At 46.8% G+C, this 13,959-nt stretch overlaps 2 protein-coding genes across 3 annotated transcripts in view; one reads left to right on the forward strand and one right to left on the reverse strand.

Annotated features, from left to right (window-relative positions):
• Positions 1-471: 471 nt before the first annotated feature.
• Positions 472-13,959, forward strand: part of gpc1b (glypican 1b) — a 117,175-nt gene continuing 103,687 nt past the window's right edge. Inside the window, exons 1-2 of one of the 2 annotated variants that reach the window (XM_079488752.1) lie at positions 472-623; positions 768-1,303. In XM_079488752.1, coding sequence (XP_079344878.1) covers positions 1,144-1,303 — 160 coding nt within the window. In that variant the 5' untranslated portion in view covers positions 472-623; positions 768-1,143. The other variant, XM_079488753.1, reaches the window with a different exon arrangement.
• LOC306943746 (parafibromin-like) lies at positions 10,121-11,389 on the reverse strand (the record flags this gene model as incomplete). The annotated part of the gene is made up of 1 exon (XM_079530276.1): positions 10,121-11,389. One exon carries the CDS (start codon positions 11,387-11,389, stop codon positions 10,121-10,123), a length of 1,269 nt encoding a protein of 422 aa, XP_079386402.1.

The raw sequence follows: 13,959 nt of genomic DNA on the forward strand, positions 1-13,959 counted from the left end.
GGCCTGTACTAGTCATCAAGATGTCAGGTCACATAGTGCACATTCTTCCGCCCAGAGTCAGACCCAGCTCACAGACTGGGTGACAATACTGTCTATTTTACATTCAAATTCAAAAGACAGAACATAACACATCTTATCATCAGACATACATCATCACATTCCGGCCAATCACTTTTGGCATCCTCACTTAATTTTCTGTCCTCACTTTTTATCCTCATTTTTAAGCCCTCAGGCCTCAGCCAATCAAATCATCGCTATGGGGTATACACACAAAGCTGGGCAAAAATAGAGACTTATTTTAAAACAATGTGAAGAAAAAATATATAGCCTATATAATAAATAAAAAAAGAAAAAGCATAAAAGAAAATGCCATGAGGAAAACTTCCATGTGGAAACTGAGCTTTCCTGCAGTAGCTCCCTGATCCCTATACCTCTCTTCCTCTCCCTCCCTCCATCTCTCTCTCTCTCTCTCTCGCGTCCTCCTCCTCCTCCTCATTCCACCGAATGGCAGAGCAGGGACAGCATCGTCCCGTCGTGCGGTAGACCTGAACGAACCTGGAGGGTTTAGCTGTTCTAAAGACCAGTGCGCCCCCTTAAACCGATCCCGGGAGCTGTCATTGCCGGTAGGCATGCGACACAGAACCATAGACGCAATCCAGACAGCACGGCGTCAGCTCCAATGCTATTTTTGCACTGAGTTGAATTATTTTTGGTCAATGTGTGTTTGTAACCCATATCTTCTTTTCTCTGTTGCTTTCCCCGTATAGGTAAAGCCATTCAATTAAAACCTCAACGGTGGAAACTGGAAGTCGGGACCACCACCTTTTATTAGACCCCGGCGCGCAGAGAGAGGCCACGGCTATTTGGGAAACAATTCAACGCTCGGAATAAACGGGAGCAGTGATCTGTGACTGTGTGTGTGGCTGACACTCCGTGCGCGGACCCCAGACCGATCGAAGGGAACCAGGAGAGAACTGTCCGACAAGGATAGTTAACATTGCAACAACAACAACACCATCAGTGCTACGGGCTACTGGAGAGACAGCGCAGCAGGGGGTGGAAGCCGTTCAGGACTCACTTCGCCGTGCGGGATCTGCAGTTAGTTTGGCTGATTTGAAAGTAGCTTCACACAGCTGTTCAGGGATGGATGCCTTCCTCGTAGTGGCTCTGCTACTGTGCGCTCTGGCGGCGCCGGCTAACGGGGACAAAGGGACGAGCAAAGCCCGGAGTTGTTCGGATATCAGACAGTTTTATAGCGGCAAAGGATTTCCACTGGAAGGAGTCCCTCAGACTGAGATATCAGGTAAGATAAAGCTGAATGTTGTTGGATTTTTTTTGCGTGGCGTGTTGTGTTGCTGTGCGCACTCGCTCCCTGCTGGACCGAATCGGCGTTCGTGTTGCACCTGCAGTGTGGCATCTTTGATTGGAGCCCACTCAGCCCAGATATAACTGATAATGGGTGGATTTCTTGTACACTCAATTAACGGGGAAATGCCCTTTCCACCAGTCACCAGTTTAGTTTTCAGTAAACATTTAATTTATGTGAGCTTGAGTGGTGAGTACTAGGCTATATGAACTTTCCAGACAAGAGCTCAGACCCCTTTGGAAATCTATGACGAGATGACATAGATAGCCTATCACAGCTTTTCTCTATCAAACGGTGTTCATTTCTCGGATATTTATTTAACTCGCTTTTTTCAGCTGGATACTGTATACATCCTATATATTTAAGCTGTTGCCTTCCTTTCCCGTTTTGTTGAGTTTTTTCCTTATTTTTTCTCTAAATGTCTGTTATTTCCAAGGTCTCCCTTGTAAATTAACAGGCGGTCACTTGACCACGCGGCATAACCGTGCAAATATGATGTTGCATACTATGTGCCATGGTCTGATGTCAGAGGGGGCTTTTCATAGACGCAGTCACAAGCCAGTCTGCAGTTCAGATGATTACATAGGCTATGTGCCTTCCCTGGAATTCCGTGCACAGCTCGCACACGCACACACACACACACACACACACACACACGCACACACACACACACACACACACACACACACACACACACACACACACTTGCAGGTCTACAGTTACAGTAGTACATACGTGGTTAACAAGGAGTGAGACCATGACCATGCATATTTACAGAACCATTCGCCTAGACACAGCTGAAAGGGAAATAACGGTCCATTTTAAGACTGCACATAATCAATGTTATTCCTATAGGCCTATATGTATGCCAGTGTATAGAGAGAACGTTGGCATTCTTCAAAAATGAGTCATTGTGGAAACAAAACTCATTAATAGAAAGGATGTATATGTACGTGCGTAGGCCTATATGTTAAATTTTGTTTTTGAATTTAAATGACAACTATCAATTGCAATTCAGGAACCATGTCCTAGAACATATTCCAGACCAGTTTCCATAATTTCCCAGTTACAAGGAATATAGTGTTTGCCAAGGTGAAAGGGCAGGTATGTATACTCCTATTCCCAGGCTGTTGGAGATATTATAATTAGTTTGATGATTTTAAAGGCCAGAATTAGGTGGTATTCACCTGAAAGATGTCTGTGGTTCCCAGCATTCTTACAACTTTACCCATGCATGTGTAACCACTTGGATTCAAACCAGGGCCTCCTGCAGTGGAAACTAAACATCTATCGCTAACCCAAAGGGGAATCCCCCTCAGAGTGATTTCCAGTGCAAAGACACATCGCTTCCAGCGATTACACTGATAGGAAATGAGCGAGCTTATATGATTTGAGGGTGGGACAGTAATGTGATGAAACTGTTAGCTAGTGTCACTATGCCATACATCATAAGCTAGAGAGGGCCTTGAAGTAATGGGACACTCCTAATCAAGTTGATTAACCATACAGTATAAATCAATTGACAGAATTAGCGCCAGTGCTGGTTCCCTTCGACAACCCTCTTTCTTCCAAACGTCTGCAATCCATAAAGCGTTGAGGAACAGATCTGTCTCTGTCGTGACACCAGCTATTCCTCCCGTTTCAATCAATGGCATGCAGTGCACTCATGTCTCAGGTCAATGCTTGCCAATGCCTGTTAGAAAAAGAGAAAGCCATGGAGACAGACAAGACAGGGAGACAGATGGAGAAATGAAAGAAAATCAAGAGAGAGATGAGCGACACAGGTAGAGTGATGACAGAGAGTCAGGGAGGGTCAAAAGGAGATACGAGAGACAGAAAGAATGTGGAAGGGGAAAAAAAGGTTCAAGAACTCAGAACTACTTTATTGCCTGTAAGTAGAAAAACACACAGGAATTTGTTTTGGTCAGCGTGCAAGAACATGAAACATAGGACCAAAACAATTTACAAGACAATGAACAATGTGCGGACTGGCAATCAATGACAGCCAGAAAGTACAAGTAATGTAATACAAGACTAATTGGCTAAAAGCCACTGACATCGTCATTCTTACAATGTCTGTATGACAGGACTGAAAACTAAATTAGAAAATGAGAGGAGCGGAGGTCATATATTATAGAGGAAGGGTCATGGGGTTACCAATATCAGTAGGGTTGACATGTTTGCCAGAGGCTACCGCTTAGTGTCCGGGTGGCTCAGTCGGTAGAGCTCTTGCCTTTGGACCACAAGGTCATGGTTTCGACACCGGGCACCAGCAACTCAGCACGGCTTGGCTTGGGTGCGGCAAGTGGTGCGGTAAGTACTGGGAGCTGATGGTAGGTAATAGGCATGAAGCTCTATCTCCCAGGGATCTAGTGCATTGTTAAGTAACGGGGATAGACTCCCGCATACTCGGCCGATATCCGACAATAAGCCCCTCTGACATACTTACTTTCCCGCTAGAGGCCACGGGATGGGGTCATCCAAATGTTTATGGTTCATCCTCTAGTCTAGGGAGCATGAAATCACTCGCCAAGTTACATGGCAATCAAACCATTATATTTTGAGATAGCTTGTGTGCATAGTGAACATTTTGGCCTATGGGTGGCGCTAGAGGAAAAGACACGGGGGTTACCAAAATCTGTATTATAGTGTTCATCCTCCTGGGAACTTGAACATGCACTTGAACAGCATAATATTCCACGGCAATCTAGCAAGTCTTTTTTTGTTTTGGACCAAAGTGGTGCACAGATGTATAGAAAGACCAACGGACAGACAACACGGACATTGCAGTCCTTATAGAGGCCCCACAACTTCAGTGCAGGGAACTGTCCATCTGGCGCATAACCGAGAGAGAGGGGAGGGAGGGGACCATGGCTATGTACTGTATTGGCGATTTCTTTTTCCATGGCTCTTGGGCATAAATAACCGCTCGTACGCTGCAGTCTGGCATGTTAAACACCTCAGTAAAATATGAAAGCATAATTTATTGGTCCAAATTATGAGCCACCTGAACGGTGAGGATGATTCTTGACATTTGTGTGGAGGGGAACATTTCCCGCTGTGAGACGCCAGCACTTGATCAGCCTAATGTACGGGCGGCTGGGTCCAACTCAAGGTCATGCACTGACCCCATCCACATGGATGCTGTGTGTGGGCGGGAAGGGAAGGCAGGGCAGTGGCTGCATCCACATTCTAGAACGGGTTCTAGAGAGCCCTTGTTTTTAACCCCTTAAAGATGGAGTGCTGTGGTTTTTGTACTTCTGTTTTGTATGTGTCTGAGTTAACATTACTCTCTAATAGACCCCCAGGTGTCCTAACTGTGCTTATAATATGTCTTTCCTTTGTATTTTTGGTTTCTTCCTGAAAGCTGAAAGCCTTTGAGTCAAAAGGCCCAATCGAAAATACACCACTTTAAGGTGGAAACCTTAGCACTAAGGTGGAAACCTTAGCACCACTTTTTTTTGAACACTTTCCATTTTAACACTTTCTGTACACTTTTATTTTTGAAAAAAAATCTTCATCCTAGTATCTAGGATGAAGTATTTATAGTGCATGATGATCATGTTTCACGGCACTCTAAACTTGTTCCACTCCTTGGTCCACTCCTTGGTCCACTCCTTGGTCCCCTCTACACCAAGTCTCTGTCTAAACTTGTTCCACTCCTTGGTCCCCTCTACACCAAGTCTCTGTCAAAAATCGCAGATCTAAATGTTCATAACGCGTCGTTATGCGACGCAGCTTGTAGATGTACTATTTTTGCTGAACTTTCGACTATTATGACATGCCCAGAATATGGATGATATAGGGTTCACGCAGTAATGACACAGCTACAGTTCATTGCACATTGAACGCACTGACTTGATGTACTTTTGTCATGTTTTCCCATTGGGGGGGAATGGAGAACAAGACTGGGTCAAAGCCAGAGAATTTGGCTGGGTGGATTTGCGGGAAATTTGTTCATGGGATAATAATTGACAGTGTCTCTAACGTGAATTCCTGGACAGTGGCGTGTCCAGACATTTTTGACTGGGCTGGACCAAGTGCGGCACATGCAGGGGGAGATGAAGTATGAGTGCGCGCCCACACACAGACTCATGCACGCTGCAGCACACATTCATGTACGAGCATACACATCGAATGGCATTAATTACCATTTTTGTATTCTCTACCCATAGGCTCTGCTTTAATTATTAACACTAGTCTACCCGTTTGGGGATATGACATTATTCATTTTTTCTTTCTTTTGCTGAATGCGGCGAATTTGGTTGTGTGCATTGTGAGTACATTTCACCCAGGTGAAGGAGGGTCCGTTCTCTGTCATCTTTCGTAAAACCTACTTGAGTAGGTTAATAGATACATTAACCTACTTACACATTTTGGCGCAAATTCCGTCCTTTGAGCACGGAATATCTGCCACTTATATGTCACACCCGCATAGCGGGTGTGCCACACCCGCTATACGATGCTCACCCAATCAGAGCACAGAATGGCACACCTTCCAGCCAATCACAACGGCCAATCACAGCGCCAATTTCGGCACCATACATGGACATTTTTCGTCCTCGTATTTTGAGGACATAAATTATATATAGATAGATTACAGTGTCTTTCATTGCTGTATTTCAATTTCAATTTAAAAGGTGAATAAGCCTAAAAATGGCAACACAAGAATAGAGTGGCACCATACACACTATGGTGTTGCTGCCATATCAATTAATTTCTATTTTATTAGTAGTTAATTTATTAGTTTGTCTTTTGAAATGCATTACATGAATGTTAATTTATCCCCATGTGTAAACATGATTATATTGTGTTACAGGCATATGCGTGTTGAATTATATATATATACCAAAGTATACCAAAGAAACCACAACCATCGCAATTTGCAATGATGGACTTTTTCTGACCGTCATTGTCAACAAAAATGTTAGATGCTCGGAAACCAGGCTTTCAGTTTTCAGAGTGGTCAGTCAGAGTGGTCAGTCTGCTGGGTGGCACCTTGGGTGGCCATGTGATTCCAGGGTTGGCCTGTGCAACCCCAGGCCACCACCTGGACATGACACGCTACTGTTCATGTTCCTCCATATAAAATATGTATCTGCAAATGTCTATAGTGGTGCCAGTACTATAAAACGCACGTGCGTGCACACACACACACACACACACACACACACACACACACACACACACACACACACACACACACACACACACACTGCATTTGTGGACATTTGTCTCTGTTTCTGTTTAGTGGTGATTATTTCTTACCGTGGCTTTGATCAGGTGTAATTCACAATGTGTGATATCTACTTTTTGTAGTGGAGCAATTGCTTCGATTGTTTCATTGGACACGTGCCAGTGACACGCATGCACACAATAATGCAATCTCTCTCTCTCTCTCTCTCTCTCTCTCTTCCCCCTGCCATAGTTGGCAAAGTCCATCACAATGTCGGACTAAAACCGCTTAGTAAAATATATTCCGTGTTCTGAGAACCGTTGTCATAATTCACTTTGCCTTGGCTTTATTTGACAATTCTGATTGAGAGATGAAACAATCGCAGCTGCACTGCTTGCATCTGGACCCGTCCTCTTTCACTGGATCATTTACCCAGGAGGAAAGGCTACAAGGGAGGGACTGAAGACGAAGAGTCTGTTGTCACAGTGTTGAGACCCGTGTTTACCCGAATATGGGAACCGTATCGATATAACAGAAATAACGAGTGGCGTGTCAGTAATCAAGTAATCACAAGTTGATTGATTGCTCTCGGAACGAGTGTAATGGCCCCTTGCTTTGGCCCGGCGAGATGTGATCATTTTTTTGGCTACAGATTTTTTTTTTGTCGTGTGTTTACCGCGATGCCGTGATTGATTTCCGCGCGCCTCATCCGTCTCCTCCCCACGCTGCCCCCTCCCTGTCCCACCCCGTCATTACAGCCATGATGACTTAACGATCTGTTTGTCTTTGAGGGGGATGACATTCTTCATTTATCTCTGTGATGATCATCTCTGAAACTGTACTGTAGAGAGAGAGAGATTAGAGAAGGGATACTATAGCCTGTGTTTGATAGAGTAACTATCTGAATGCGTTTTGTATGCGCAGTGTGAAGTTACTGTGCAACCACAAGACAAGCTCATACCCGGACCTCTCTGTACCGCGCCTGGTAACACTTTGGTAAATCACATTGCCTTTCTCATGCGGTATCAGTGTTGTTGTTGATTACTGGTTGCTATACTGTAGGCAAGGACCATGAGTACCCCCCCCCCCCTTCTCTCTCTCCCCCTCTCTCTCTCTTGCACTGAAGTGTCATCTCTAACCAGTGTTTGGCTAATGATACAGTGGGTTTTGCCGCTACGGCTTTTAGGCCTGCTAGGAACTGTTGTCAGCTAAAGACTGCCCTGTGGCTGGAAACATGGGTTGATCGGTCCCACACTGAAAACGATGGGAACATTCTGAGTGCAGCAGCATGAATGAGAGTACGGGTTATTATGTGCATGTTCTGATTTGTGCTAATGGTAGCGTTGCATGGCTTTAACATTTCGTGTGGGCATGGCTGCGGGTGTGCATTCTGCTCGCGTGTGCGCGCTTGCGCGCGTGTGTTTGGTGATGGCTTGCGTTTGTTAAACATTTTATTGCTTGTACTGTATATATATGTACTGTCCGTAAATACTGAAGTCTGACCATTGACAAGCACGTGTATGCATGCATGCACGGAGGGACACACATGCACACATATTGACAACCCACCTATACTCGCCCGTGAAGCACTAGACACATGCACCGTAGATAATCTCTCTCGGTGGCTCAAAGTCACCCCTCTGACTGAGGCTAATGGTATGATAATGGCTGCTCGTGTGTCTGCGACCCCCTGCGCCTCTCTCTCCAGACAGAGGTTAAACACAGATAGTAAGAGCCCGCAGCTGCCAGCGCATTTCCCCCCGGTGGCCATCTGAGCCTTAACCTACCACAACACGGGCAGAAATATACCCCCCCCCCCAAAAAAAAAGAAATACACCAGGGGTCAATAATAAATAAGCCTCTGTCTGTCTTTAGGCCGGACGGGATCCCGTTGCACACAAATGGACGGTCCCGCCCACCCTCCTGGCTGTGTCTATCGCTTCTGTTGGGTGGAAACCTCATGTCTAAAAAAAAAACTAAACTAAAATCACAGCTCGTGTGAAGTGAGGGGTGCTCTATCATCATACATCATGATCATACGTCAGCCAATGAAATCATAACATTCCGTGGCCGTGCTACAAACATATTCCGTGCTCAAACACACCTACGCATAAAAAAAATGGCAAAAGTAGCAGATCCACGAGCAATGCAAGGCTTCGTGCCGTGTTTCCAGCTTGTAGACCTGCTACTGTTGATGCTGTAGTATGATCAAATAGGGCGTTCATTTACTAACAAATCAGACCCGTGTGAACTGAGTGGTGTAAGGTTTTATATAGCCTGATCAGCTCTGATCTGACGTAATGAAATCACACCCGGATGTGATTTCACAACTGGCTTTTTTTGTGCAGAAAAAATTAGCATGGTTGCTACGGTCATCCAGTTCACAAGTGTGATTTAATTACGTCAGAAATTATTTTGAACATAGCAACCATGCTCATTTTTTTCTGCACACAAAAGCCAGTTGTAGGAGTGGTTTACACCACTCAAAAAGCAGACCTGTCTGAATTGAGTGGTGCTGTACTGTACTGCACTCGTACTCTACTGCACTTGTACTCGCACTGGTACTGTACTGTACTCGTTCTGCACTGTACTGTACTCATACTGTAGGCCTACTCATACTGGACTGGTACTGCACTCGTACTGTACTGCACTCGTACTGCACTCGTACTGCACTCGTACTGTACTGTACTGTACTGTACTGTACTGTACTGTACTGTACTGTACTGTACTGTACTGTACTGTACTGTACTCATACTGTAGGCCTACTCATACTGGACTGGTACTGCACTCGTACTGTACTGCACTCGTACTGCACTCGTACTGCACTCGTACTGTACTGTACTGTACTGTACTGTACTGTACTGTACTGTACTGTACTGTACTGTACTCATACTGTAGGCCTACTCATACTGGACTGGTACTGCACTCGTACTGTACTGCACTCGTACTGTACTGTACTGTACTGTACTGTACTGTACTGTACTGTACTGTACTGTACTGTACTGTACTGTACTGTACTGTACTGTACTACTCGTACAAGCCCTCCTCCCTGGCCTGTGTGTGTGTGGGTGACGCTGCTCAACAGTGCTATCCAGCGGTATTGCCGTGGTACTTCCGTGCTCACGCACGCACGCACGCACGCACGCACGCACGTACGTACGCGCACGCACGGCATACACACATAGTCACACATAGGAGTGGCTAGCACCACTCAAAAACTCTTGGATTTGGAGATGAGAGGTTTTCTGCCCGACAGTGGCAATATACAGTAATTACCATGTGTTTTGAGCTAAGGCCTGGCGTTGTTGTTGTTGTTGCTGCTGACTGTGTGGTCACTACTATTCTGGGCAGTCATCATCGCTGTAGACCGTTATATCCACAGCTTATGTCCTGTGCAGAGGCAGAGCTGCCAAACTGATATGTCTGTCGGTTTGGCCGATCTGTCAGCCGTTGTTTGACTTTTTTGGACGACGGCAGTACAGGCTAATTTTGCAACCCGTGTGTTCTGACCTTCAACCATTTTCTAACTGCCTATTTTGGGCATGTCAAGCTTTATAGGAGAACGTTTCCAAAGGTTTTCAAACATTTTTCAAAAATACTAGATCAGACAGGTTGTGATCTTGTATTGTAGTTTGGTTATTTTTGGGAGGGCTTAAGTGGCGGGCTTTGTGTTTGACCATGTATCTGTCGAGAGTTTCCCAGAACTTCAGGAAGACAGGACGGTCCAGGTGGCGTTTGTGGTGGCTCAGCTCCAGCACCGTCACGTCCCACTTCCCGACGTTGGGGTCCGTCTTAGCCTCGTCATACTTCAGATGGAACGTACGAATTTTGGCAAAAATGTCAACAGGCGATCCATCGGGCAGCAACCAGGGCCAACCCTTGAACTGCCAGGCAGGACCCTGAACGAACACAGCTACCACACGGTCCCAGTCCTGAGGAGCCAGCTTGAGGGGCTGGTCGATGACGCGGTAGGGCACGGTGACACTGACCGTGTTCCCACCAGGCTGGATCTGGTCTTTACGACGCTGGAGCAGCACCTCGTTGTCCCGGGGGATACCCTGCTTCTTCTTCTCCTCCGACGTCACAAACTTGAGGTCTTGGAGGAGGTCCTTAGCGTTGAGCATGGTGATGAGAGAGGTGGTGGCGGCGGCGGGGATGATGACGATGGGGATCCGGGACCCTTTCTTCTGATTTGGCGGAGGTCTGGCTTGTGAAACTGGACGGGGGACGGGCTGCAGAGCTGGAGTCTGGGCCTTCCTGGCAGACGCTCCCTCCGTCACTGACTTCAAGGTCATGCCGTGGTAGGTTCCCATGGTGTCGATCTTAAAACCCTCCGTTTCCTCTTTTCCTTTGAACCTCTCCTGATCGTATCTGTTGTAGGCAGCTGGGACGGGCTGTTTGTTCCTGATGGAAGAGTCCACTTGGGTGGTGTTCTGTGCTGGTCTCTGCTCCGGTGCGCGACCCTCCTCTCTAGCTTTCACAGACTGAAGGATGGCGAAGATGTTTTTGGAGAAGTTCTTGCCGCTGCTCTGAAGAATGGTGGTACGGGTTCCCCAGACCCTCTCTCTGCTGACGATGTCCCTGGTGACGTCCACCTCCGCATCCACGAAGCTCCTCTGCTTCAGGGTGATGTCATCGTCCAGATCCGTTTTTATGGTGGAACGCTTCTTGGCCATGATCTTGGCCTTAATGGCCGCGATTTTCTCCACAGACATGGCCTCGGACAACGACCTGATCTGGTCAGTCTGCACGCTGCCTTCTTTGTGGCCCTCCAGACGCGCAGCGAGACGCTCCTTATCCAGACGTACCTTAAGTGGCCAGCCGACGGGCCGGCCGGCGGACCACATCATCACGCTCCTGTCACTATAGTCTCAGCCATAACCATATAAGGAGTTCTCAATTCAGCGACGCTGTGTTGGCTAACCTTAATGTTTGTGGCATCAGGCACAAACAAATCAGTCGGCTCATTATATGGGGACAACAGGGGGCATGCCCATATATGGGCATATGCTGATGACATCAGGGATCTCCATATATGGGCATAAAAGGTAGATACAGAGACGTCCATATGTGGGTAGATATCGGTGCAACGTAGGTGTGAGGGCCGCGCAGTGGCCCGAACTCTAGTAATATATATGTTCTCAAACTTTGATCAAAACGGCGGTCTCTCCAAAATAGGGATCGGCATTGGATACAAACGTGTTATATGGGTATGGCTCTAGTCTGACTCCTGTGCCCAGCTCTGCATTCACCGCGGTAACAGTAGTCCAGCTCTCTTGAGGAGCAATAGAAAAAAGGCTCGCACTGCTGGTGAGAGTGAATGGCTCTCATTACCTGACTCAGAGATAAGAGGAGCCCGGGCTCATTTGAAGGTTAATGTCAGCATATGGGCCCACGAGTGACTGACGGCCCCATTCATCTGGTGCTGCCCCCGCACACACACACGGATAAAAGCAACAGTTATTTCTGTCTCGCTGTCTACCGGGCTTATAAATCCATGACAGTTAAAAGCCACCATATAGCTGTCCTGACGGCCCGTTTCTTGTGTCGCGCACATGTGCGCTCGCCTTATCCTATGTGCATGTGCGGATGTGAGTGCGTCTGTGTACTCGTGTTTTGCCTACCAACTGAACGTGCTGGACTTGTTAAAGTGCTGAAGTCAGTATAAGAAGCCTCTTGAAGCATTAAGCCGTAATGGGCTGCAGAGAGCATGAAACAGACCACACTGACTTTGATGTTCACCAGAGAGAGAGAGAGAGAGAGAGAGAGAGAGAGAGAGAGAGAGAGGAAGGAAGGAGTCTAAAGAGATGATTGAGAGTACCGAGTACTGCTGACTGGTCGTTGGACCCTGCCAGACCCTGAGATGGTCGAAATGCTCGGAAGGGCAAGACGACAGAAGAACATTACGATGAACGGGGAGCACAGAGAATAAATTTGATCCATTTCAACCTTTTCTCGTTATTGGCATGCCCAATTCTTTAGGAGTTAGTACACCCCGGAATCGTTAGCAAAGTGGAAATTCAGACGGGCGAATCTGTCCAGACATGTTCAGTTAGTCGCTAGCTCTGGAGCGCTGTGTGAACAAGCGCACATGGGAGACAAAAGCCTTGGATAAATGGGATGCACTCACCGCCTGTTGATGGTCCAAAGCACAAGACTTGAAAGCAATCAAGCAATTTCGCAGGCTTTGTGTCTGGCAAGAGGCATCGACGGTCTGATAAACATTTCCTGATTTTGTTCTCGCTGTTTCCAGTTCTGCAGTTTAGGAAAAGTACCATTTTCTAATCCACACAGTCTGCAACACTGGACTGCGAGCATGATTTAGGATTGATGTAAATGCCATCTTGTATCTCTCTTTTTATGGTGTGATAGGCAGGTTTAAGCACATGCAATATTATATTGCTAACTGCAAAATGAACACTGCATGAGCCAATTTTGGTCAATTTGGTTCTTCATATAATATGAAAATCACCAGCAATGATTTTGCATAAAAACTATTCATATCACGGTAGTTTGATGTCTCATTCATACAGGTTGATGCCTTTCCTCACTGTGAAAAATCGACCTTGTTCAAATAAAAAACGCTTTGCGTTATCACAATAATATTGATACAATTATAACGAACACACCTGTGTTGGTTGTGGTGGTGGTGGTGGTGGTGGTGGTGTGTGTGTGTGTGTGTGTGTGTGTGTGTGTGTGTGTGTGTGTGTGTGTGTGCGTGTGCGTGTGCGTGCGTGCGCGCGTGCGTGCGCGCGTGCGTGCGTGCCTGCGTGCGTGCGTGCCATCCTTGTCTGGGGCTACAGTGTGGCTCTCTGCAGCTCTTCTTTTGTCTCGAGAAATAGGTTCTGTCAAACCTAGGATTATTCAACCATCACAGCAAGACTCCTCTCAGATCTACTTTGGTGTGCGTGTGTGTGTGTGAAACTGTGTGTGTGTGTGTGTGTGAAACTGTGTGTGACAGATGTGACTTCTAAAGCAGTAGCAGGGATGACATAAACCATCTTCCTGTGTGTGATGTGTGGCAGGCATGTGTGTGTGTGCGTGCGGCCGTGTGCGCATGTGTGTGTGTGGGTGGCTGTGCATGTGTGTGCACAAGGTACTGCAGGCAGTCCCAGCTGTTGTGGATCATGTCACCTCTAGCTGTGGCGTCTGTAGACAAGGTGAGTATTTGAAGTGACAGGGACTCAGTATTAGCTCCCTGTGTGGCTGTCCTCTTGCATTATACAGCAGTGCTCACTGCTAGGCTCAACGCCCCCCCCCCACCCCCCACTGCCTGGCAGATGGCACAGGTCCACACACCAACATGCCCACCACCCTAACCAAGTGCAGGACCCTGCTATAAATTTTACACTGCGACAGGCTATGCCCTACCATGCGCAGCACACCGAAGCGTGATGGATACACGATGACACACTTG

This window comes from Electrona antarctica (genome assembly GCF_951216825.1).
Source record: "Electrona antarctica genome assembly, chromosome: 19".
Lineage (NCBI taxonomy): Eukaryota > Metazoa > Chordata > Actinopteri > Myctophiformes > Myctophidae > Electrona > Electrona antarctica.